The sequence below is a fragment of the Equus przewalskii genome, chromosome 1 (assembly GCF_037783145.1).
Source record: "Equus przewalskii isolate Varuska chromosome 1, EquPr2, whole genome shotgun sequence".
In the NCBI taxonomy this organism is placed as follows: domain Eukaryota; kingdom Metazoa; phylum Chordata; class Mammalia; order Perissodactyla; family Equidae; genus Equus; species Equus przewalskii.
In genome coordinates, this window is record NC_091831.1 from 147,301,989 (window position 1) to 147,328,676 (window position 26,688).

Genomic DNA, 26,688 nt, shown 5'->3' on the forward strand with positions numbered 1-26,688 from the left:
CACTGAGATATATAAGCACTAAAATTCAAGCTCAATCCTCAGGACCCATTTGAGGATATGCAGATATACAAGGATGTTGATGGAGAAACAAGGAGGCAGCAGGAGCTTAACATCATACGTGTGGATGCCCACTTTCCATCCTCACAATGGTATCCCAGCAAACCTGGTCAGTCTCAAGCAGCCCAGCCCACATACCTCCACACTCCAGACGCAGGAGGAATGATACAGAGCCGAGTACACCTTGCCCACTTTCTTGGGGTCCCTCACGTCCCAAACATAAATGCTGTGGTCGTTGTATACACAAGACAGCCAGTGATTAGTAGGATCAAAGGTCAAGGCAATGGTGTCTGGATACCTGGCATTGGCCACTCCAGAGAAGAGGCGACTGTGGAGAAGAGAACAGGGCAAATTGGTGAGTGAGGAGGTGATGAAATGGGGGATTGGAGGGAATGAAAAAAGAAGTCAACCACAAAGGAAGGAGCAGAGCATAGGGAGCCTTCTCCAGACCTGCAAGTTTGGAAGCAGCTGCTTGAGAAAGAAAAAACGCAGCACCTGACAGCCGTCAGCTGGAAATTGACCCGGCACCAGCTGCTGGGCCATGGTATTCTCCTAAAGAACACGTTACAGAACACCACCATCAGACAACGTAACTCTGTGGCCACGACAGAGAGACACAGAAACAAGACTACTCTATAATCACTTCTGAGCAGAGATAAACCCAAGATCACTGTACAAACCACAAAAATGACTGGGCATCACTCTTTCTCCTCTATCACAATTGACTGCTGCTTCTTTACCAATTACAGCTTAGCCTCAGACTTTTCCTTCCACCTTTTAAATAAAAATTAAGATGTCCAATTGTAGAACTGTCTCCTCTTCTCAATAGCATCCAACCAGAGCAAAACTTCAATCCCTTGAACCATTCCTAAAATATCAAACACAAGCCCCAATCTTAAATAAGCCCCTCCTAACACCCACTTACTGAGACACGCCCCAGTTCCCCACAGTGTATGGCCTCCTTGGCTGCAAAAAGAACCAATAAACTCAAATTTGTTCACCTACAGAAGCGTTTCTGGTAACCTTTGGGGCATCAATCCACTCTTCCCCTTGTCCCCTGAAGCATGCCATGGAAGGCTGGGTGCAGGGGGCCCACGAAGCTCACCTGGCCTCAGTGACACTGGCAATGTCCGTCCCCAGAGCATGGGGCCGGGGCAGGGTGCTGAGGAAATGCAGGTTACAGGGGTTGAAGAGGCGCACGGTACCATCAGCACAGCCACAGAAAATGTAGTCTTGGCTCACAGAGATGCAGTGGGCCACAGTGGTCTGCAGGCAGAGGGGTTCAGGTCAGCAAGGGCCACCAGCCCAAACCCTCCTCAACAGTCACCTGCCAAGAGGAGAGACCAGCCAAGGCATGGACGAGGGAAAAACAGCCCAGCTGCTCTGGACTGAGCCCCTCAGCTGTTATCTAAAGATGCCCCTCCCTCCAGCAGCAGGTGGCCAGAGGGCCCACAGCCACATGCAGTTGGGGGATGGGAGTCACAGACCCTTCTAAGGCACTAGAGGTTTTGGCAAAGAGGGCAAAGTGGGAAAAGCCCAGCAAAGAGAAAGAAACAGCATGAGAAAGAGAGGAGGTTCTAGGCACCACTTACTGTGAAGGTGTCTGTGTTCTGAGCAGAAGAGGAAAGCAGGGGAAAGACAGACAGAAAGAGAGCAGAGAGGAAGCAGTTATACAGATCTCCATGGGCTGAAACTGGGCCAAGCTCTGGCTCCCCCAAGCTTCTCTCTCCTGGGGTCCCCTCCTGCATGCATGAGGGCCCAGCCCCTAAAGTGGAGCCACAGGCATCAGTTCCCCTGAGCTGAGATTGGGCAGCCCCTGCCCACTGAGGCAGAGGTACTTACTCTCAGCTCCACCCACTTATCCAAAAGCCTCCGGTCACTGAACTCGCACAGCAGCCCGGAGGACGTGATGCAGAAGGTACTGTCTGCCTTCTTCCCTCGGCCACAGGCCACGTCTGTGAACAAGTTGTTCCGTAGCTCCCCCAGCAGCCCCGAGCGGCCCAGCAGGGGCACAGTGGCATTCACCTGTTGAGACACACCACTGTTGCACACCCATCCACCCCAGAGCCTGCCCCTGGAAACCAGGCACTAGGGAGAGGGAAGATAAGCAGCAAGCGCCCCCTTGCTCTGAGATGCCTCCTGGGCCCAGACAGCATCTGGTTCAATCAGAACTTCTGTACGGCTGCTGAGCAAGCAGAGAGAGGCCCCAGAGCAGCAGGGTCTCCTGGGGTGGGCTGGGCAGGCCCTGGCCCTGGTGGCTACCTCTAGACTCAGCATCTCACCTTTGAGGTCTTGCTGTCATCGAGGTACCAGAATTTGATGTGCCGGTTGCCTGCAGTGACAAAGTAACTGCAATCTTCAGAGAAGGACACTGCCGTCACCCGACTGGACACCTTATTGGAGGCTACCACGATGTTTTTCTGGAGGGCAAGCCAAAGGAAGAATCAAGGGTCTGCCTCTTAGGGCTAAGAAGAAAGAGGCTCTGAGGATGGAGGAGGGTTAGAGAGGATTTGTACTTGAAAAAATGTTTCTTTCCAGGATTTTCTGGTCAGAAAAAGAGGGGAGGGAGGAGAATCCCTTTCCAGAGGAGCTGAAGAGATTCATTTCCTCTGGAGGTCCTCGAAGACACAAATCTAGCCCCTTTCTACCAAGATGCTTGGCTACACAGTTGCTCTTTTCTGCTTCAGATCATTTTCTAGAATGAGACTGAGATCAGCATGGTGGAGTGAAGGGGCTCAGGTCAGCAGCTTCCTGGCTCCCCAACTGGCCCTTGGACCCCCAGGAGGCTGCCAGGCCAGCCCACCCAGCCCACTTACCTTCCAGGCCCAGACGTTGACGATCATGTCATGCTGGTAGCCCACGGAGACAATGTACTTGGCACTAGGGGAGAAGGCCACACAAGCCACACCATACTTATGCTCCTGCAGCTCTGCCACCTGGCTATGCTCAGCCACATCCCAAACTCGCACGGCAGGCATGTGCCCACTCTGCAGGGAGGCAAGAACTGGAAGTGAGGGTCAGAGGCATACAGCCTCTCCTAGGCTTTCAGTGTGGGGGTCCCCACCCCAGCAGCTACTGGATACAATCTCTCTAAGGGCCTCCCAGGCCAAGAGTCAGGCTCAGAGTGCTATACAGGGCAAAGGCATAGAGGAAACATGATAAACACTTCAGGACCACAATGATTAGCAGGGAGAAAATGGCCCCAGGTTTTGCTCACTATCTCTAGGTGAGGGTCGGCACCTCTGTATTTGTTCAAGGCTCACTGAGTGATTCTGACGGGCAGTCAGGGTTGAGAAGCAGTACCTAGCACTCATGCCTACTTCTGCCCCCCAGCTTGCCTTCCTCTAAGACTAAGGTAGAGGTATTCCTCATGGGCCCAGCAGGGGGCCTCCGGGGATAAGGAATATTTTAAGGCAGTAGTTTTCAGAGTGCTTCCCAAACCAGCAGAATCAGCATGTTTGGGAATTTGATAGAAATGCAAATTTTGGGGTCCAATCCCAGACCTGTAAAATCAGAAACTCTGGGGGTAGGCCCAGTAATGTGCACTTTAACAAGCCCTCCAGGTGATTCTGATACACACTAAAGTTTAAGAATCACTGTTCTAAGGTACAGCAAAAACCAGGATTTGGCGTCTGTTCAGGAAGCGAGGATGGTAGCAGCCTAACCAGGCGTAGGATTGTAGCTCTCTGCTGAGGCCAGGCAGCCCCGCTTCAAAGTACTGCAGCCCCCTTTCCTTACTCACCTCTCCGGTGACCAAGTATTTGCCATCAGGGGAGAAGGCAAGGGCAGTGATGGTTTTCCTGCAAGAGATGAGGAGGGTCAGAGGGGTACTGGCAGCCTGCCCTAAGCCTGGCCCCCTTATAGTCCCCTCAAAAGGTGAGACCCACAGACATCAATGGCACATTTGGCATTTCCCTATCTGGCCCTGGGGCCCAACCAGGTCCCAACCCCCAAAGCCATAGAGACCCCAGACAGTGCCCTTCTCAGAGCCCCTAGGAGGAGGAAGTGGCCCTGACCCGTTTACCTGGAACTGTTGAGGATGTGGTGCTGTTTGTGTTTCCGGGGATTGAACAGCACAACCACGCACCTGGGGAGATGAGTGAAACAACAGATTTAGTACCAAACCACAGCTCCCCCAGGAGCTCCCAGGCCACCTGGAAATCCCGGGCCCCCAGCAGAGGGAACTGGGTAGAACAAGCTCAGAGGGGCGGCACTTGCCACGGAGGGCAACTGACTGCTTTCTCCTGGCAACCTGTTCTTCTTGCTTCCTTTCCCCACCCACAAGGGCCTATCTCTGCAGTCCCATGAAGGTAAAAGGGCTCCCTGGAAGCCTATCCCCACCAGGTCCCTAAGCACCAGCACCATCTCTGGTCATATCCACAAAGGTTAGCAGGGACCCAGGCCTTCCCTCTGCCCTTGCACATAGTCCAGGAAGGGTGTAGGAAGGAAGACTACACATGACTGGGGCAAAACAGTCCAGTTCACAGGCTTGGAGTGACACGTGCGTCACGCATTTGTGTTCCAAGGGTGGCTGAGGCCTCTCACGTGTGCGCCCATATGTGTACTTGGCAGGAGCTGGTCCCCTACATCCTCCAAGCATCAGATGAAGGAGGGAGTTGGAGGCAGGCGGCCAGAACTGCAGGGAGGCTCAGTAAGACTGGGGGGTTAGGGTGGGCAGAGAGAACCTGAGAAGGCCTGGGGAAGCCTGTTCAGTGCCTCGGAGCTCCTGGGCCCAGCCCTGAGAACCCCTGGCCCCAGAAAGCCTGAGAAGGGCCCTCTAGACTGCCAAAAGGCACTCAGGAACTCCACGTGCCATGCAGAGAAGGGTGAGAGTACTCTCTCCATCCAGGCGGCAAGGCTGGATGGGATCAGGTTCAGATTCACTTTCCAGAGGCAACTCCAGAGAGGAGGCCAGGAGGTAGGAGTCAGAGGCAAGAAGCCAGAAGCCGTAGCTAGGCAATGGTCCCCTCAGGCTCCCTGTCTGTCAGCAGGCCTCGGTGTGTTGCTCCTTCTGCCTCACCACTTCATCAGCACTCTAACTAGACGACAGGAGCAAGTGTGGAGCCTGCTACACCAGGTAAGAGGATGGGAAGAGAATGAACAGAGGGCTAATGTTCCCCAGACCCAGCCTTGTTTAGCGGGAAACGCAGTGCTTAGTAGAAACTTGAAGCGAACACAGGTACAAGCTGCTAGTGAGTGCTTAGCATCTCAGGCTCAATAAACCACTTCAATATGCAAATTCCACAGGTAATCACTGGGGATGCTGGGATCTCTGAGGTATACCAGATATGCCCAGAACTGCCAGCTGACTAACAGCCTTGGGATTCCTGGGTAACATCATCTTTTCCTCTAATTCCTTCCCCCAGTTCCTACCTCACTGTTCTCTTTCTCCTTCTCTCTCCATCTCCTAATCTTGCCTTGATCTCCTTTCCTCATTCCTTTCTCCTTTCTCTTTATACCAACTTCCAGTCTCCTGTTTCCCTTCCAGAATGCCACATCAGGAGAGGCCCTGTGGCCTAGTGATTAAGTTCAGCGTGCCCCACTTCGGTGGCCAGGATTCAGTTCCTAGGTGCAGATCTACACCACTCATTAGCAGCCATGTTTTGGCAATAACCCACATATAAAATAAAGGAAGGTTGGCACAGATGTTAGCTCAGGGCAAATCTTCCTCAGCAAAAAAATAAAATAAAATAAAAAATATATATATAAAACAAAAATCAGATGGCTTTGGAAACTCTGTGCCCCATCACTCTCCCTCTCCCCTCCCAAAACACACACATACATCCACGCACACTTGCCCAACTTCTGTTAAGGGCAGTCCAGGATACAGAGAGCCTAATTCCTTCAAAACAGATAGACTCATAGAAACTTAGAGCTGGGAAGAAGGATGGGAGGAATTAAATGCACTGTGCTAGATAACTTTAAAGATCACCTGGTCCAACCCTCCAAAATTTTGAGATGAGGAAACCTAGGCTCAGAAACCCAGGCTCTTATAAAGAGCAGGGCCAGGACTCACAAGTCTTCTGACTCCCAGTGCTCTTTCCATCAAATATGTGTGCACCTCTGATCTCATCACGTCACCCGTTGCTGAAAATCCCTGGGAGCTTCTAGGACCAAACTCCTTCAAGTTCCCATGAAGGCCCCAGGTGGTGTGAGCCCTGTCCACCCTCCAGCCTCACCCTGCAAAATGCTCCAACCACATTCTTTCACTCCTTTTAACTTGCTATGTTCCTCCCAGTCCAAGGTCTTTGCAGAAGCCGTTTCCCTTGTCTAGAACATTCTTCCCTCACTTTTCCAACTAGTTAACCTTTAGTCCTCCTCTTTCAGATCTCAGGTCAAATGGCCTCAGTATATGCTCTCAGAACACAGTTGTATCAATCTTTTGTAACATTTACCAAAATTGCAATTTTACATTTATTTTTGATTATCTCTCCCTAGACTGTGCATTCCGTGAGGGTGGGAACTGGACCTGGTCTTGCTCACTGCTCTGTCTCCTGTGACTAGCAGAGTCTGGCCCACTGCAGATGTTCAAGAACCATTTATTGAAAGGAGGAATGCCTCCCCTGGTTCACAAGCTTGGTCCTGGTGGGGCATCAGGAAGCCCAGCTGTCCTCCCTACTCCATGCCCCACCTGTCTTCTACAGAAAGGGGCACCAAGGACCTGTGGATCTTCAGAGGCAGTGTGGGACAGTGGGAACATTGTGGGCTCTGGCGTCAGAGACCAGGGTTTGAGTCCTTGTTCTGCCATGGACAGCTTTGTGAGCCTAGGTAAGTCACAAGCCTGTTTCCTTATCTGTCAAAAAGGAGACACTTGGATCTAGATCATAGGACTTCTGTGGACTAAATGATTTTTTCTGACACACAGTAGGAACCATAACAAATGGCATTTTTTAATATTGCTACTCCTGGAGCATGGAAAGGAAGCTGAAAGGGGGCTCCTGGCAGTGGGGAACGAGGTACCAAGGGACTGTGTCAGGTTCTTCCTTTGGAAAAATGGAGGTGAGTCCCGTTAGGATCTGAGTAACGGTAAAAACTTTAAAGGAGGCCTTATTTTTTGTTCTGGAAAGGAGCCAACAAAGGAAAGCTGGGTTAAGTTTGGATAAAAGAAAATATCTACATCTTCACTCACTCAGGAGATGATAAGCTTGGAAGGTAGCAAGGAAGGGGAAATGTTGAGAAACTACCTCAAGTGTCTAGGACAGCAGCACAGAAAAGTACGGAAAGATAACGGAAGTGACATCTCCTGGCTAAGGTGAAAAGCACCACACAAGAGTTTCAATGAACCCTAAACATGAAGGCTTCTACTTCCTGTAGTAACTGGTCTACTGCTCTTCACAGGGTGGGGCAATAATAAGAGTTACCATTTCCCAAGCACCTTCTATGTAGCTAGGCACTCTGCTAAGCACCTTAGATATCTGGTCTTAGCTAATCCTTACAACAATCTTGTGACGCTGGTACAATTAGCCCCACTTTAAGATGGAGAAATGAGTTCAAAGCAGTAAAGTCATTTGCTCAAAGCCGTTCAGCTAAAGCAAAATAGAACCAGGAATCCAACAGCAGTGCTCTAAGAAAAGCAGAGTGGAGTGAGTGGGGGAAAGACGAGAACACTGAAGTTGAAGAGGAGACTTGAAAAATAGGAAGTACACTGACCTAATGCACAGGGTGCTAGGGCAGGAGCCTCTGAGAAGAGGGAAAGAAGGCTGGGGCACTTTGAGGGGAAAAGGATTTAGGCTACAGAATTTTTGGAAATCAGAACAAGATGCATGAAAACTATGGCAGTTATAGTTCAAAGTTCATGGATTTAGATATTTAGATTTTAATACTTCATTTAGCGTGTGAAAAACAATCCCCACCAGGCCTGCCACCATCAAGAAGAGCCCAGCAAGTTCTTGGGCAAACTGATGTTTTCTGAGCCTTCTTGCTATCTGTGCTGCCCTACTGAGGAGGCCCTCTGCAGGCTCATCTCTCTAGCAATGACTTCTAGTCTGAGTGGTTACAGGCTACCCAGGCTTTCTGATCAGCCACAGCTAAACCATGGCAAAGAGCTTCAGCTGAGAGCTGATCTGACATGAACTGACTCAATGGATATTCTGGCCAGCCACACTACAAATCCAGAAAAAGTAGGTGATGAGGGCTCTATTGTAAGCTTTTGAGCATTTCTTTAAACCCATCATCCCAAAGCAGCATCATTACCTTTCAAGCGCAGTGCATCAGACTGCTTAAAACACTTTCCAAGTCATTTCACACAAATTCTGAATTTTGCTGGGCCACCACATCTTGTTTCCTCCTTCCTCTAAGTTTGACTACATGGTAGAAGGACAAGGGAGAGCAGCATGTGTGCGTAAAAATACAATGTACATAGAAAGATGACTGGCTATGGGGCAACTCTTTCCTTCTGGGATGGAAAAATTCTCGAGTATGGCATGGAAGAGTTAAGCAAAGGAGGGAAACACACAGAGGCAGGCCCTTAAGCTGAAATTTTTACTTCTAATTATTCAAATTTAGAAACCTTCCAACACAGAGAAAAAGAGAGAAAGAGACCAACCCATGGTCACAGCTCCACTTGTAGGACAATAATGCAGATGTTAAAGTGAGGGCAGAAGTTGGAAAGACATTCAAGGTTCCCCCAGCTCCTTGAGGTCCTCCCAAGAGAAGAGAGCTCATAATCACTGATGTAGCAGCCTCTTCAGTCTTCTCTGACCTTTGAGTAAGCCCCTCAGTCTGCTAGGAGGGGTGGGTGGGGCACAGTTTGCATCAATCTTTGGCCCTCTGCCTCCAGATCCCTTGATCCTGCCCAGCACAGCAGGCAGTCATCTTCACATGCCCTTGCAGCAATGCTGGCTGAAACCCTCAATACGAAAAAGGCGGGGCTGGCCCAACGGGCTGAGTCCCGTAATTCAGAACCCCAGGGTACATGTGCGTGAGGCTTCAGTCCCTCGGGACCTCTGCCCGGAGGTCACAAGGTAGAGCACCAGTACCAGGTGCTGGGCCCACTGCCCAGGAACTTCTCTCAAGGAGGAAGGGCTGAGCCCTTGACAGCCCTCTTCCCTGGACAAGTCCAAGCCTGCTGCCATCACGAAGAGCCCGGCATTCTCACAGGATCCATCTCCTACCACTCTCCATCCTCCAGAAAGCAGAAACAAATGAACCTTGGGATGAGCAACGAATATAACAGCACAGTGGGGAGCAGAGACCCTGTACCCTAGCATTTCTTCCTCAGACCAGGTAAAATCAGGTGACTCACAGAGGCACACCAAAGGTCCTTCAAGCCTTACTCAAACGTCTACCTCTAGCCCTATTTGACATCACAACCCTACACCCCCTACATTCCCTATTCCCTTTCACTGTTTATTGCTTATACTTTTTTCCAAAGCACACACTAACTTATAATATTTTATAAAATTTACTTTTTTTGGTGGGGGAGATCTATCTTTATCGTTAGATTCCTAGCTCTGTGAAAATAGTATTTCTGTCTGTTTTGTCTACTGTTACATCCCCAGGGCCTAGAAAATAGGCACTTAATAACTCTTTGTGAATCAGTAAATAAATCTTTAAGTCACTATAGCTCCCAAATCTCAAAGCCCTGACTGCCGAGGAAGTCAGGCTCCAGGGCAGGTCCATGGTTCTCCCCTGCCTTAGGCTTTTAGGACTCACTGATGCTGAGGGCAGTGTGATGATGAAAAGAACAAGAAAACTGGGGTCAGGCAGACCTGTCTGCTAACATACTGTGTAATCTTGGACACATTCCTTAACTTCTCTGAACCTCAGTTTCTTCATCAGTAAAACAGGAATGACAATATCTACCTCACAGAATTGTTATGAGAACTGAAGAACATAATGTGCAAAGTCATCAGCATGGTGTTCCTAGCCATCTTCTTGAAGAGTACTCTGGTGTAGCAATAACAATGAAAGGGCTATCCAAGGGTCTGCATTTGAAATAGGAACCCCGACTATGATATCCCATCCAGGATTTGCTGGATACTAGTGACTCATTAGGTTGCAGAATTACAAACTGTCCCTCCAGATTCACTCCCAAAGGGGAAATCTTATAGCATTAATTATTCTAAGAGATAATGAGTCTAGGATGTTTCCCAGGGCATCTCTGGTTATGGTCCTCTTTAGAGACCTAGAATCCAATGCCTTCCACATAAGTAATCCTCTTAGGCCAGGCCACGAGACCCACTGGCATCTCTGTTTCTGGGACACTTTACAAGCTCCCCTCAAAGGCATGAGAAAAGACCTGGTGGTAATAACCCAATGAATAACATGGCCACCGGAGCAGAGCTACCAGTACGCTTCTCTCTGCCCACAGGACACTAAACCTACTCCCTGCCAGGACAAGAGGTGGATCTCTGTGAGCCACAAGACTTACAGGCAGATCAAAATGGCAGTGTCTGAGCCAGCTTCCTCTCACTCACCATGGCCTAGCCACCATGGCCGCTGTTTAGCTCCTCAAACAAGTGAATTGATTCCTCCTTTCCTTGGGACCTTTCCACTCGAGGTTTGCTCCACCTGTAACACTTTGGTGTCAGATCTTCACATGTTGATTCCTCTTTGTCATTCAGACATCAGCTCAAATGTGACCTCCCACTGAGTCCTGACCACCCAATCTAAAAGTCGCCTGACCCCTACCCCTCTCCCAGTTATTCACTTACTCTCCCTTCCATCACCCAGGTTTATTTTCTTCAGAACACTCACCATTCTCTGATATTATCTCGCTCACTTATTTACTTACATGCTTATTGTCTGTTTGCCCTTCAAAAGCAGTGACCTGTCTGTCTTATTCACTGGTGTGCATCCTGTGCCTGGAACAGTGCCTGGCCCAGAGCAGGTTTTCAGCAAGTATATGCTGAACAAGTGAATGCATGTATCTATGAATGGACTGTTCTGGGAAGAACTAAGAGCCCCCAGTTTCAGGTGTGAGACCTTCAGGGAAACCAGGAGAAAAGGCACTGAGGGGATCGATGCTTGAGAGTGCCCCTGCATATGCTTCACATCCATCAGGGCACCAAGTTCAAGCATTCTCTTCTTCCTGGTCCACCAGTCTCTCCACTGCCCCACACACTCCCTGGCAAACCCCCACACAGGGCTTGCCACAGAGAGTAAGAACACAGCTCTGTTTTCCTTCAGCTCAGAAGAAGCTGAACACAGTTCAGGAGATTCTGTGGCTTCACACTCAGTCCAATGCTTTGGAGCTGGGGTCTCAGCATAAACTCCAATATGGGCTGAGTAAATGGAGTGTCTTCTCAGAAGAGCTGGGTTCCTCTTCCTCTCGCTACTTAAAGCAACCAAGAGGTCTCCTCTTGGCTGCTGGATAGGGTGATCACCTTTCTAGGACACTTCCCACTCTAGTAGCTGCTCTGCCCAGAGCATTCACTGAGGCCAGGCCCTGTGCTCTGGCACTGGGGGTCTAGAGAAACTCATTCTCAGAACTGACTGCCTCCACAGTGGCAATAGGGGCTGTGCTGGGCTCTGCAGCACCTGAACGCTCTACGAAGCCAGCTAGAAAAGGGTCGCAAGTCAGTTGTGGGTATTCAACTAAACTAAGTCCCTCAAAGAGGCTATCTATCTGGGACCAGCCTGGCCTCCTAGAGCAGGGGGGCTTAAAGTGTGACAGGTTAGGGGTGGGCTTCCCGTGGGGAAAACTCTGAAGAAGTGATGCAAGAGCCACTAAAACTGAAGGGTCTCTGCCCAGAGACTTCAACCCACCTCTGCCTGACACACATCTCCCTCCACGCCACCCTCCCTGAGCTGTTTCATTTCCTCTCAGAAAACTTTGTTTTGGTTTGATATTTGCCTCTAGGCCTCTGGGAGAATTTTCTGAGCTTTGTTTCTCTTCTTGTTTCTAGGATACCTGAGCTGCTCCTAGAGCAACAAGCTCAGTAGGAACAAGAGAGTGGGGGAGGAGAGTGGGGTTAGGATCACTAGACAGAAAGAGAAGGAAGAGAGGCAGGGAGGGAAAGAGCCCACTCGGCTCACACAAACTTTGGTGGCCTCCAGACACCCCAGAGGCACATCTCGGAGCTCTAAGACAGAGCAAAACTAAAACACCCAGAAAGGGGCCATTGGCATAGAGAGCTTGAAGTTCTCGGAAATCAAAAGCCAGGGAGTAGATCGGGGCACTGCCCAGGGCTGGCCCAAGCCAAGCACGCAAAGGAAACCTACTAGAGGTCACAGCAGGGAAGCTTCCATACACCACCTGGAAGGATAAGGCCTCCCAGGCACACGCACCAGACTAGGACCTGCCCATAAACAGAAGCATACACCCTTAAAGGCGCCAGGCCTGGGGGGGCACGGGGAGCAGAGCTCCACACTCCCCAGGGCAGGGACATAGGGCTCAGCAAGCTCGGAGAAGCAGTCCAGGCCTTTCCTGCCCATCCCACATTCAACCACAGCCCCACCTCCAACAAGAAGAAACCTGGCTTTCCCAGGCAGAGGCAAGATCTAGTGGAATTCCCCTGAGGCAGGCTGCACAGGGTAGCCGGCAACAGAGGTCATTCATCAGCTTGGGTCTGCAGGAGCAGGAGGCCACCTCAGCCTCTGTAGAGTAAAGCCAGTGCAGCTCCCACAGCGCCCCCACCACAGACATCAAACGCCAGAGGGCCGCTCAGGAGAGACACTGATTCAGGAACCCAGGGGCAAAAGTCTCCCTGACATAGACTGAGATGCCCATAAATTGAGCTCTTCTCATTCGAATTGCAGGTAGACAGCTGAGGGGAAAAGCAGCTTTTAAAAATAAGCAGAGGGGCCAGCCCAGGGGCACAGCAATTAAGTTCGCACGTTCCACTTTGGCGGCCCAGGGTTCACCGGTTCGGAGGGTGTGGACCTATGCCCCACTTGTCAAGCCATGCTGTGGCAGGTGTCCCACATATAAAGTAGAGGAAGATGGGCACAGATGTTAGCTCAGGGCTAATCTTCCTCAAAAAAAAAAAAAAGCAGAAAGTCTAGTCTCCCCCACCTCCCTTCCCAATTTTAGGAGTAGGAGCTCTGCAGTCAGACTACTTGGATAGGCATCCCAATATAGACACTCATTAGCAGTGTGACCTTGAGCCATCTGCTTACCCTCTTCGAATCTTAGTTTCCTCCTCTAAAATATGGGATGATAACAGTACCAACCTCACAGGGTTGCTCTGAGTATTAAATAAAATAATTCCTGTAAAGTGCTTAACAAAGTGCCTGGCACAGAATAAATTCGTGACAAAGGCAGCTTTTTTAACGGGATGATAAAACTAAGAGAGTCACATATCTGGTACAAAAACCGTCTACAAAAGTTGCTGTGGAAATCACACTGGGGAACTCAGCATTCCCAAGTTGATGGTGGGGGAAGAGGGGTGGAGCAGTGGCCTTCCATTTTCCTGTTCCTGTGCCCAGGAGCAAGGAACAGAGGTTGATGGAGAGAACCAGAAGCAGACGGAACCCTAAGATTCCAAAAGAAGCACTTCTGCAAAAGCCTAAACATACTATGGTTGGGGTTTTCCCATCTGTAGGAGCAGGGGAGTGAAAAGGTAGCAAGAGAAAGAACACCAGCCCCAGAACCTACCTTTCTTCTAAAGCACTGACATCTCTCAAAGTAACTAGAGTAGACAAATGTTCAGAGCAGCAGTTTTCATAATAACCAAAAAGTGAAAACAACCCAAATGCCCATCAACTGATGAATAGGTAAAATGTGGTAGATCCATACAACAGAATGTTACTTAGCCATAAAAAGGAATGAAGTACTGATACCTACACTACAACATGTATGAACCTTGAAAACATTATGCTAAGTGAAAAAAGTCAGTCACAAAAGGCCAAGTGTTGTACGATTCCATTTATAGGAAATGTCCAGAAGAGGCAAATCTATAGAGACACAAAGTAGATCAGCAGTTGCTTAGGTCTAGGGGTCTTGTGGAGAAATGGAGAATGACTGCTAATGGGTGTGGGGTTTCTTTTTTGGCATTATGAAAATGTTCTAAATTTGATTGTGGTAATGGTTGTACAACTCTGTGGATATACTAAAAACCACTGAACAGTACATTTTAAATGGGTGAATTGTGTGATATGTGAATTACATCTCAATAAAGCTATTTTTAAAAATGACTAGAAATTAGATACTGAAGATGGTGTTGGGAGCTATGTATAATATAAAGTGTGACTCTCTGAGTGTGAGTGGATGGCCAAAAAGCAGGACAGGATGGCAACAAGAACAACATCCAACAAAGAGTCTTTACCTGGCCCTATATCTCCTTTAAAAAATGGCACCAAAACATTATTAACCTGGATATATCTCCAAGAAGATACCAGAAAACTCCTGCCCACCCCAATTGGTTTAGCATGGCTATACACTCCCATGCAGTAAGACCTCTTCCAAGGCACTTACCCAGCTGGGTAGGCAACTAAACCTGATCGGGGGTCACAGGCAAGTCCGCTGCCTCCAGACACTGTTATTCCAAGCACCTTCTCCAAGGTCACCTGTTAGAGCAAGACAGAGAAATGACATGTTATGGACAGAGTAGGGTTGGGAAGGAGGTGCTGAAGCTACCTGGGACCATCCAGCAGGGCTGACTGCTTTCCTGATGACTCTGTCTTAGGAGAGTGGCGCTACTGACTTGTCTAGGTTCTGTTCTGGCCCCAGGCCCCTAGATCACACAGGGAAAAGCCAGTGTGCATAGCCAGCTTTTAACCCAACCTTCTGGGACCATGCGAAAGAAAATGAAGTGGTTAAAGCTCAGCTCATGGCCACAGAGGAACAAGCACTCCCCCAACCCAGGAAGGCTCTGTTTCCAAGAGAAAGCCTTGGGTCCCCAGCCTGGCCTCTTGGGTCTATGAGACTCAGGGGAGGTTACTGATCTTCATGCCTTCGCAGGCATGAAAGATAAGGCCACTCTGATCTACTAAGAGCCAGAAGAATGTTAGGTATCATTTAGGTGATTCATAATATCCCTGATGTTTGCATTCCATCACGTTCTCCCCCTGCATCAGAGGATTCCACCCCCCAAAATGTCTGCCAGTTCATACAGACTACGAGCCTAGGAGGCAGAAACATGGCTTAATGCTGTGTTTTGCAAAGCACAGATGCTCAGAGTACTCTAATTATTATTATTAAGCCACAACTCCCACAGAGATGAAAGAGAAACATGTGTGAAGTGCTCAGAGATTATGAGAGGACACAGCCACAAGAGACACTCAGCATCCCTCTCATCATCACTATCGTTACCCTGCGCTGTCTGCAGCCCTGAGGCGCACACTGGACTAACCTCAAATTTGTTTACTGGTCTTTCTGCTACATGATCCCATGTGAGATTCAGACCGCCCTGTAACCTCTTGCTTATCACTCCACCTCACTCTCTGCTACAGAACGTCTTGCTTGTCACTCCAGGTCCAGTCTCCTCCAGTACTGTCTGGACTCCCTGCAGTGGCCCTCCTCAGGGATGTTCTTGGTCTTCACTGGCTCAGAGAGAGGGGCTTCTGAATGCAGAATGGCGACGTAAACAGGCTAGCCTGTTCTCTGCTAAGAGAGTTTCAGAGGCCCTAGGAGGGTGACATAAACCAGAAACACTTCAGGGGTGTTTATATCCATGGCAGGGTGAGCTACTCCTAGTCCAGGCCAGTTTCTAGAGAGAGGAAGCCCAGAATCAATTAGGGTAATCTTAGGATCTCTCCCAACCAGAGAACTCAAAGTGCTCCTAGAGGGCCTGTTTAAATTCTTATCTCCAAAGACCATTTGAATTAGGCTGGAAAGAAATGCCCTGTGGTGGCCAAAGACTATTAGTTCTAGGGCACCATAGCAACCCATGGCCACCTGGCAAGCACCAAACTTGCCAGTTGCCCTTGGGCCTACCTGAGGCACTAAACCTAATGTGGGATAAACTAAACATGAGCCTACTCTACACATCCTTGAGAGTTCACCCACACTTTTTCTCAGTTTAATGCACACTTGGCACTCAGTCACTTTTCTAAAAGGCCTGAGCATCAGGCACTGACTGGAGAGTACAAAATAACCCTGGGGAAGTCCAGGGGATACTTAGCTCAGGGCACCACTCCCTCTCCTGGCACTGTGCCTCTGGCCATCCCAGGGGGAGGGGTATTCAGGAACATTCCTACCACACCAACTGCCTACAGCAGAGAAGAGAGAGAGAAGAGCCCGAGGTCAGCTTTACCCACATAGATGGGAAAGGTTACAAAATCAAGTGCAGTGAGCTAAAAGCCCGCTCAACTCCTATACTCTTCAACCTAATCTGATTTCAGGCAAATTCTTTGGATTCAATTTTACATCAATCCCTCCCTTTACTTCAGCTTTGGTCCCAAGAAGTCACACCAATCTGTTAGTTCTCAGCTTCCCTTCCCTCTGACAAGAATTTGGGTAGGTGTTTTGTGGGTAGATGATCCAGTTCCAGTGAGAATTAATTCTGAAACTAGCTTGGACTTTTCAACAGCAATCTAAAGCAAGGAGACCAGACTTACTCAGACCCTAAAGATCAGTGTTTATCAAACGTTTCTGACCACAACCCACAGTAAGAGACACATTTTATGTCTCTTTTATATCATGACCCAGTACACATGCATGTATGTGTATGTGCATAAAACTGAAATAAAGTTTCACAAAACAATACTTACTCTTATTGCAGATGATATACTCTATTTCCTATTATATTCTATTTCTTTAAAAAATAATTCTGGTCTTGGCCCACTTTATTGATTTCATGACCTACAAATGGGCTGGCAGCTCCAGCTTGAGAAGCCCTGCTACAGACCACCTTTTTCCGCCGGGCCTGGGTTCCAGGCTCTGATCTCTAGCACCTTTGTGTTCCTTAGTCACTTTCCTCCCAGGACTCTCAGCAGTGGAACAGACATCCGGGCTAGGAAACCCCAGGGGCAGGAGTTTGCCTGGGCTCAAAACTTGGCTTATTTTCAAAGGATTTATGGGTTTGGGCTTTTTCTGGCTTTCTGAGCAGCTATCCAAGGGGAAAAAGGCAGTTTCCTTTGGCGCTGTGGAGGGGGAGGAGCAGGGAAAAAACATTCAGGGGCATCAGCTGGTTTTTATTTTATGTTCTAACTCAAACCAGCTTCCTGTTTGCAGGGAGGTTTTGGGCTGAGCTCCACTTTCAAAGGATCTTGAGAGTCCAGAGCTCCTGCAAGGTCTCCAACATCCAGGCTTATTTTGCAAGGCTCCAGCACGACGGACTTTACAGACTGACTCTCTTCCTCTCATAACCTTCTTCATAGCTTCTCTTTACAAAAAGCTGTTACAGCTTCCATCAACCCTAAAAATGCAGGCTAACCTGGACACCCCTGCAAACACACCACAGTCTAAGTGCACCCAAGTTCGCGCGGTGGTGTGCTGGAGGCGGCTCATGAGAGCTGACTGTGCACATCTTTCCCTATCTCCACATTCAGTAACAGCACATTGGTAGCTTGAAATTAACATGGTGGGAGTATGGACACCATGTAAATCAGAAATGCTACAATTCAGGGCCCCTTTCTTCCCCTCAGAGAGACTAAACATTTACCAACATAGCACTTGACAGTTGAAGCCGCTATTATCTCTCACTAGCACTACGGGTGTAACTCTCATGTGTTCGCTCTGCTTCAGTCCTCGCCCCCTACAGTCTTTTCCTCAACATGGCAGGCCACAGTGATTCTTTTAAAATATACATGAGATCATGTCACTACTCTGCTCAAAAGCCTCCCATGGATTCCCATCCTTAAGTTCAAATCCAAATACTTTACCCTGGTTTACAAGGCCCTAAATCATCTGGCCTTTGGCTACCTCTCTGACCTCATTTCCTACACTCTTCCCCTCCTTTACTCCACCTCAACCACCCTGGCTGCCTTAAGCACCTCAAGCAGATTCTAGCCTAGATCCTTTGCATATGCTATTCCTTCGATTAAAATGCTCTTCCCTCAGCTATTCCCATGGCTAATTCACTCAGATCTTTGCTCAGAACTTTTCTCCTCAGAGAAGGCTTTCTAGACCAAGCTTTACTGCTGTCACTTTATACTCAACTTACTCTGCTTTTTCTTGATAGCACTTAGAATCAGGTAGTGACTCAACATTAATTACATCTCTATCCACATACTTACCCTGTCTTCTCCATCAGAATATGAGCTCCTGACAGCAAGACCAGAGTTGCTACCCCTCACTGATGGATCCCTAGTGCTTTAAACAGTGCCTGGCACACAATGGGCGCTTGATAAATATTTGATGACTAAATGAATGCATGGCAGAGCCTTCAGGAACAGTGAAAGATAAGACATGAGAAGCTCAGGAAAACTGGGGTATTTCAGGCCAGTACAGGACAAGCACAAACAGAGCTTAATGGTACAGGTAACATTTTGTTTCCTAAGCTGATGTTGGGCACACAATTGTTCATGCTATTATTCCATATGTCTTTATTGTATGTCTTAAATACTGCACAGTAAATGCTAAAAAGAGAGAAAAGATATGGTCCAGGATGTGGTGTGGGGCTCAGTATCTCATGAGTAACATCCTTCTATAATTCACAACCCTGACTTCTCTCTTTATCCTCAAGCCGTTTCACTGACACTCACTAACCCAGCAATGCTGGGGCAAAAGGGTACAAAGAACTCAAGAACACGTGTTTTTATTTGATTTAGGTTTCTCACTAAGTGCTTATGAGGCTGCACATTGTTACGATGCTCTGACATGCCACTTCCAGCAGAAGCTTTCACGAAGCACTGTGCATACTCCTTCTCCTGACTGCAAGCAGGGCAGCAGGTGACGAGCCAGGCCCCTCGGCCTGGGTCCCTGTGTACCTGATGCACAGAGCCCTCTGCTGACCCGCACTGAATATAAAGAAACTGTCTGTTAAGTCAGGGAGACTTTGAGGTGATTGGTTAGCACAGCATGACCTAGCCCAGCGATTTTCACACTTTTTGATCTCTCACACTCTGGTTTCTTTACACTCTTAGAAATCATCAAGGACTCCAAAGAGCTTTTATTGATGCAAGTTACATCTATCAACATTTACTATGTTAGAAATTACAATGGGAATATTTAAATATATTCATTAATTCATTAAAAATAACAATAAACCCATTACACGTTAACATAACACTTTTATTAAAAATAACTCTATTTTCCAAAACAAAAAAAATTTTAGTGAGCAGAGTGGCATTGTTTAACATTTTTGCAAATCTGTTTAATGTCTGGCTTAATAGAAAACAGCTGGATTGCCATATCTACATCTGCATTCAATCTGTTGTGATACATTATTCTCATTGAAGATGAAGAAAATCTAGCCTCATTTGGATATGTAATTGGAAAAGGGGGATCTCATAGATCTCCTAACAAGGTTTTGGGGACCCCAAAGGTTCTCATACCACACTTTGAAAACCAATGACCTAGCCCCTCTTGAATACTACAGCATCTTTCCACACAAGGAAACAAGCCCACTAGTGTGGGAGTTCTGGCCTCAAACATCATTTGAGGAAACTGAGGAAGGGAAGAGGCCCTCTGAGAAAATAGTCCTCAAAGTCTGGGATGGGGCCCAACGTTCTGACAGGAACTTCAGCTCCAAACCCTCATGGCCCAAATGCCAAAGAAACACAGCCCAAAACACACATCAGTCCAGGTAACTGATTATGGCCAGTGGCTTGGGGCACAATTGCTACAAGAAGCTGGTGCTCTGATACATCCACAGTTCTACGAACATCGCTTCACGCACAAGTGAAAACTCAGAACTAAGAAGAGAGCACCCACTTTGTACTCTAGTGATCTCCTCCACATCCGAAACTCAGCCTAGAAGCAGGCAGTATACTCAAGCTGTGACCTAGCCTTTGCTTTGGCAGGTGGAGAGTGTTGAGATGGAGGAAAGCTTACACCAACCTGAAAGAGGGTGTCATCTTTCCCCAGAAACAAGGCTGCAGGAGGGCAGAATTACTACAGATATACTGAATACCCACCACTCCTAATATGCACTAGGCAGGGCAGTACTGTAACCTCTTGAGAGAAAGAAAGAAGGAAAATCATCCCTCACTGTAATGAAATAAAGGGATAACTTCATAATAGCCTATTCCCAAGAGAGAAGGAAAGAATAAAGTCAACTGTTTAAGTGCTCTTCTGGCTCTCATTAAAGTAGATGGAAAAAACAGGTGGCTCAGAGGCAATAGACAGGACTACTCATTCATACTAGACAGAATAGTATTTTGCAACATGCAGATTGCAGCATATTAACAGGACCTGAAATCTATTTAGTGGGAAATGAAGAAATAGAACAGAACAAAAATCTCATGGCATGTAGTAAGGGGAAATATTGATCATGAAACTTTTGTTTCAAGGGTGTGTGTGTGCGTACTGGTCACAATGTAAAAGGTGTTTCTTAATATGAGTGGTTCTCAAAAAAGCTTGAGAGCCACTGGTATGCTATGTGGGACCCTAAGATGAAGAATACACAGACTTTACCTTCTACCCTCAAAATCCATCAAGGAAGATAAATGATATACTACAAAGCAATCCCACATGTGATGAGGGTCATAAGAAAGATATAAAGTGCTCCAGAAGAGGAAGAGAGATGATTTCTGAAAAGGATCAAGAAAGGGAAACAACAAAGCTTTCCTGGGAGTGAGATGGTATTTGGCCTGGGCCTTGTAGCAAGGATAGGATTTTGATGGTGGAAATACAGAAAGAAGGAATTCTCAGTAGAAGAAGCTGCATGAACAAAAAGTTTGGCAGAAGGAAACAGCAGGTAAACAATGGTAAAAGCAAAGATTGTGTAGGAGAGTAAGTCAGGAGAGGTAGACTGCAACCAGACGAGGAAGGGCCTTGAACGCCAAACCAAGGGGAGTCATCTGTAGGTTCTGGGAAGCCACGGAAGGGTTTTGGGCCAGGGACACAACCAAAGCTATGTTTTGGTGATGATGTCTATAAGACACACAACACAGGCAGGGAGCCCAACTAGGAGGCTATTACAATAGTCCAGGCGAGAAGTAACGAGGATCTAGACCAGCATGAAGATAGTGGGAGGAGAAAAGAAATGATGGATTCAAAAGTAACAAAGCAAATAGAATTGGCAAGACTGGGCACCGTAAAACTCTGAAGGAAAAAGACAGAAGACACATTTTGAACCTCAGAGATAGGAAACAAGGTGGTGCTGTGAAAAGAAATGGTGCCGTGATCAGAAAGAGGACCTGCATCTGGACAAAGGAAGAAGGATGGGAGCCGACGATGTCTGTTTTAGATAAGATGAACCTAATGCACTCCAAGAATATTTAATAGGAACCACAGAACATTCAATTTAGCAACATAAACATGGAATTGATACTTGGCAGAGAGGTCAGGACTAGAAATAGATATTTGAGAATTATTTACATGGAGGTGAAAACCACCATTGAAAGTACAATGAGACAGGAGAAGACAGAGGGAAGGGAGAGAGAGAGGCTGAGGACAGAACCTTGAGGAATACCTATTTTTAGAGTACGGAGAAGATGAGGTGGCAGGCAATTAGAAAGGGAAGAGGAGAGCCAGGACGCCAGTGAAGGAGGCAGTTTCCATAAGGGAGAGGTAGTCAATGAAGTGCCAAAAAAGAAGTGAAGGAGTCAAGAAAAGGACTCTCCATAGTCCACAGCCATCTGTGACATAGGTGGCACAGCACAGGGTCCCCAGCAGTCCCAGATCCCTAAACACATGATCCCAGGAACTGTGGGCAGTGCCTTCTAAGCTTTTCTGGTATCTCTCTCTCTCTCATCCCTAGATCTAATCAGTCCACAAGCTAAAGAGGCACCAGCCAATGAAAGATCCAGTCTGTGGAGCCAAGACAATGGCACTGCTAGAGAAGGGGTTCTTGCTTGAGCCCATGGCCTAAGTGGTTCAGATTTGCTCTTCCTTTCTTGGAGTGAGGAGCCACCACAGGGAGTCTGCAATGGCAAGGGAGCAGCTACTCCCTTGAGAGAGAGCACTAAGAGGGCAGAACCACAAAAGGCCAGGGTCATCTAGGATTCAGCTGACCTCAAACTGGTAAAGAAACCCCAGCAACCGGGAGGAAGCTGATCTCTGTTTTTGTTGCCATGTTTTGTTGCCACCAGTTTCTTTCTTCCCCCCTTCTCCTTTTCTCCACTTCTCAATCCCACTCGACACAAGTTATAAATACCTGAGTTATAAGTCATTCCAGCCAAACTATGGTCTTACTATTTCTATAAACAAGCATGTCACAGACCTGTCCCAGAGAGCTCTCCGCCCTTCCCTCCCTTCCTGCAGGTTAAGAATAACTATGCTTGTCTCTTGCCCACACACTACACTCTCATCTCACAAAGCAGAGTCTCCACCAGATTCTGAGAATTGCCACTTATGCAAAAGCCACAGAGGAAGCCCAAGACCAGCAGGCTTTGTGCAGAGACGTAGCCAGTTGGGCAGAGACCCAGTGACTGGCCAGGGGAGGGGGAGGTGGCGCCGGGTATCATGCCCAAGCTCGCTCACTCCTGCTCCTTCAGAGTCCAAAGTGCTATCTTCCCAGAGGCAGGAAGGGACACAATGGCCACTCCAAGACTGCAGAACAGACCTTGCCTCTCTACTCTGCTCCTGGTATCTACCCCATCTGGCTGATTTACAGTTCTACTGTCTACACTATGAAGGATCCCAGAAACAAATAACTTACAGTATGACAGAAAAACCAGGCCCCCTCAGAGTTCAGAATTAGTTGGAGTTGAGCCAATTCTCCGGTGCCGGGATTAAAATAGCCTCAGCTTCTAAGGAAGGTAATCTGCCACTGCTTGGGAGGAGGTGACCTTAGAGCTCCTCTAGCCATAAGCCCCTGGAGACTACAGAACAAGGGTGCCTGATCTTGGCCTATGGATAGTCTTACTCAGACAGCTTAACAAGATTTTTTCAGATAGCAATCCCCACCTTATCCCCATCCCCTGCCTCCACAAGATTCTCAACCAACAGATGAGGAGTGGGGTTCAAGAATCTGCACATTAAAGCTCTCCAGTTGGTTCTACAGATTAATCAGGTAGGGAACTACTAAATTAAAGCATTTTGACTTTTTATTTCCAAATTTCAGCCCCTCCTGGGACTAAGGAGAAAACAATATTCTAAGTATTCATACAAGAATACCCAGACCAATGGGGTGCAAAGGGTTTTGTGCAGAGAGAGGGTCTAGAGCTATAACAGCCACGATTCACATGTGTACTTTGACCTGAGAACTGTGCTAAGCACTTTACAAGATTATCTCATTTAATACTCTTGACAGCTTAATGAAGGACTAGTATCATCTCCGTTTTACAGACAAAGGAGTCAGGTAGGTAGTGAGTGGAAAAACCAGGATTTAGACCTAGGTCTGTTTGGTTCCACAAACTATAGTTCCCCAAAACCACCAGAATGTGGCAGTTTCTGAAAGAGCACACAGGGAAGTCACTGTGCCTCCATAGAGGCATCAAGGACAGGTCTGAGAACCAATGTAGAAGGCAGAGAGAGGGCACAAGATGAAGCAGAGGGACAATAGGGTCTTCTCCTGCTAGCTGTAGTGTTTTAAAAAGATTAGCAGGCCTTATCAGTTGCTGAAATGGGTCTAAAAAATGGCTTCTGACCTCTCCTCACTGAGATGATTGCAGAGAAAGAGGAATGAAGGGTCTTCCAATGCCAGAGTATCCCACATGGTCAGAGCTTGCCCATGTCCAGCTGGCGCTATAACCTACAGTCAAAATGGACAGCTGACACCTGTTTCCAAGGCAACTGACATTACAGTGTCAGAAGCAGGAGAATCTGATTTTGTGTGCAGGTAGAGGAAGAGGTAAAAACAGCATCAGACGTCAGACTGGAGGGGACGGCATGAGGGGCTTCTAGCTAAAGGACTCAATTATCATACAACATTAGCGTCCACCCAAGTCCACACAGCAGCTTTAACAACACAGAGCCTGGTACAGAGCATGCACTTCTACCCTCCCTTTCTCTTCCAGTTATCAGAAAGTCAAGGATAGGAGATGTCTCAATTCAGGCAACCAGAATAAGGGAAAAATTTTATTTCTCTCTGCAGCAAGACCAGAAGCACAAAGCTTTATGAGCTAAAAGTCTGATCATCAAGAAGGATCTAATTCCTCCTCATTCACCAACTCTACATGCCTGAGTTTTCTTCATCTCTTGGTTTCTAAACTTTGTAACCAGAGAGAATACTATCTGTTCCTTGTCTGGACTAAGTGTGCAAAGTGAATGTGTGTTCTAGGACAAAAAGAGGAGTGGGGAGGGCTCTTGGTGCCCCTGCAATCATGCCAACTTGTGCCACGACACTCTCCTAGGAAGAAGGAAGGTTTCGGCAACATGTTAATCTCTATAAAATGCTCATTTCTTTTCATTCCCAATGCCAACACTTTGGTTTAGGCCTTCACCACCACATTCCTGGATATAGCAATGGTTTTCTCATGAATCTCCTTACTGTAGACCCTGTCCTCCCCTCCCAGAACCCACAGAATAATCTTCCCATAGCATAGCTTTGATCATGTCCCTCCTCTGCTTAACAACTTTCAGTGGCTCCTTACTGCCAACTAAATAAATTATAAATGTCTTAGCCTAGCATCCAAAGCTGTCTCTCAATGGGTCCCCACCTCTATTTCCTACTACTCACCCATATGAATCATGTGTGTTTGTCAGTCTGGATTACTCATTATTCTAGAAAGGAGCTTCAGGGCTTTAGTTTGCATTCTTCCTCTACCTGGAACGTCCTTCCCTTCCACCACCCCGTAATGAAATCCTACCCTTCCTTTAAGGACCATCACATCCCCTATGATTCTTTCTGTAATCACCCTGGCCAGAAATGATTCCTCCCTCCTTGGGATTCTTACCGCAGCACTTAGTTTGCATCATTCACATGGCATGGGCTACTGAGTACCTGGTACAGAAGTTCTTTATGGATCTGTCTTATTTCTCCTACTAGTCTATAATCTCCTAGAAGGCAGAGGCTGTGTCTCATACAATTCAATGCTTACAGCAGAGGGTACAGTGTTTAACATATATTTGTTGAATCTGTTTTTAATACTTTGAAAATATTTGTGAATATCCTTTGGTTCATCTTACTTAGTAAGTTCTTTAACCTCGTAGAGAATTCTCTACGTATCACAGCCAGCCCTAGAAGCTGGAGCAGGAAGAAGGATTTTGATGCTTTTCCAGAAAGACTAGGGAAGGCCTCAATGGAATAATCCATGTGCCTTAAATGATTGCAAATAAAACAGTCTTATCCCTGACTTTAGTAAATACATGCACGGCACGGCTCTTCACAAATTTGACTTAAATTATAATTACAGAGTAAGTCCAAAAAGATTAGAGAAAAAACATTTTTTACAAAAGTGACAATAGTGCTGTTTAAGAAGAACTTTACCTGTCCTTTATAACCAGAAAAGGATGTAGCTATGAAGAGTTATTCTGGATGTTGGGATTGAATTATTCTGGATGACTTGTTTTTCTCTTTATGCTTCTCTATATTACTTGTCTAAAAAACCTTCTCAGAAAGCACATGTTCTTTGGAAAGTATCAAAAAATATTTTAGGGGCCCGCCCGGTGGCGCAGTGGTTAAGTGCGCACGTTCCACTTCGGCGGCCCAGGGTTCGCTGGTTCGGATCCCAGGTGCGGACATGGCACCGCTTGGCATGCCATGCTGAGGTAGGCGTCCCACATAGAAAGCAGAGGAAGATGGGCACGGATGTGAGCTCAGGGCCAGGCTTCCTCAGCAAAAAGAGGAGGATTGGCAGCAGTTAGCTCAGGGCTGTTTCTCAAAAAAAAAAAAAAAATTTTTATTTATCAAAGCTAACCAAGGAAATATTTTTGAAGAGATTAGAAACGAATTATCTCAAATTCAACAAGTTAATGATGACTTTGTGAGAAAATATTTTTATGTCCAATTACTAAAAAAAAATTTTATTATACCAGATATATTTTTCAACATTTCTGCATAACTGCTTTAACAAAATGGGTATACAGATTTTAAAATTTAAACATTTTAGATTTAAATACGAAATACACATGTTTAAATTGGAGAGACTTTTATCTTTATTGGTATTTTTCTACTTACAAAAATAATACAGACTCAATGTAAAAAATTCCAACATTACAGAAATATAGAAATGTAGATAGTGAATGTCCACCATAATCTACGATCCCTCCCTGAGGTAACCATTATTAACAACAGTTTGGTATTTATAGCCTCACTTTTTTCTATGCATATACTAACATATATGTTTTAACAAAAATATAAATAATCATTAACATAAAAAACTGTTACACAGTTTGCTTTTTGTCACTTAATATAGTTTGTATACCTTTCACCTCAGTACATATAGATTGATCTCATTCTTTTTAGCAAGTACAAGGTATTTCACTTCCCGTATGTACACCAATCCTCTATTAATGGCTGCTTGGATTACTTCAAAGATTTCACTATTGTGAATAACACCAAAAAAAAAAAATTCAGTTATATACACCTTCATGTGGCATGAATGTTTGCATAGAATAAGATCCCAGAATTATAACTGCTAGATTAAAAGATATGAATATACAAATTCTTCTAATGGATATTACCAAATTGTCTCCTAAGAAGGTTGGATCAATGTATGCTTTCACCAACAGTGTAAGGGTAGGAGTGCACTTGTTCCCCCACATCTTCATGTATATTTTCTCTAAGCAAAAATTATTTAAATAGAATATTTCAC

General features: G+C 46.7%; 1 protein-coding gene across 9 annotated transcripts in view; it reads right to left on the reverse strand.

Moving 5' to 3' along the window:
- The window catches only part of MAPKBP1 (mitogen-activated protein kinase binding protein 1), a 49,824-nt gene that overhangs the window by 12,578 nt on the left and 10,558 nt on the right, over positions 1–26,688 (reverse strand). For 4 of the 9 annotated variants that reach the window (XM_070583813.1, XM_070583793.1, XM_070583779.1 and 1 more), the window contains exons 3-10: positions 14,417–14,508; positions 4,082–4,144; positions 3,800–3,857; positions 2,874–3,044; positions 2,340–2,477; positions 1,900–2,082; positions 1,163–1,323; positions 196–385 (exon numbers count right to left, since the gene is read on the reverse strand). In XM_070583813.1, coding sequence (XP_070439914.1) covers positions 196–385; positions 1,163–1,323; positions 1,900–2,082; positions 2,340–2,477; positions 2,874–3,044; positions 3,800–3,857; positions 4,082–4,144; positions 14,417–14,508 — 1,056 coding nt within the window. Of the gene's footprint in view, positions 1–195; positions 386–1,162; positions 1,324–1,649; positions 1,668–1,899; positions 2,083–2,339; positions 2,478–2,873; positions 3,045–3,799; positions 3,858–4,081; positions 4,145–14,416; positions 14,509–15,293; positions 16,153–26,688 lie in introns of those variants that run through there. The other 5 variants (XM_070583784.1, XM_070583773.1, XM_070583802.1 and 2 more) reach the window with 3 other exon arrangements.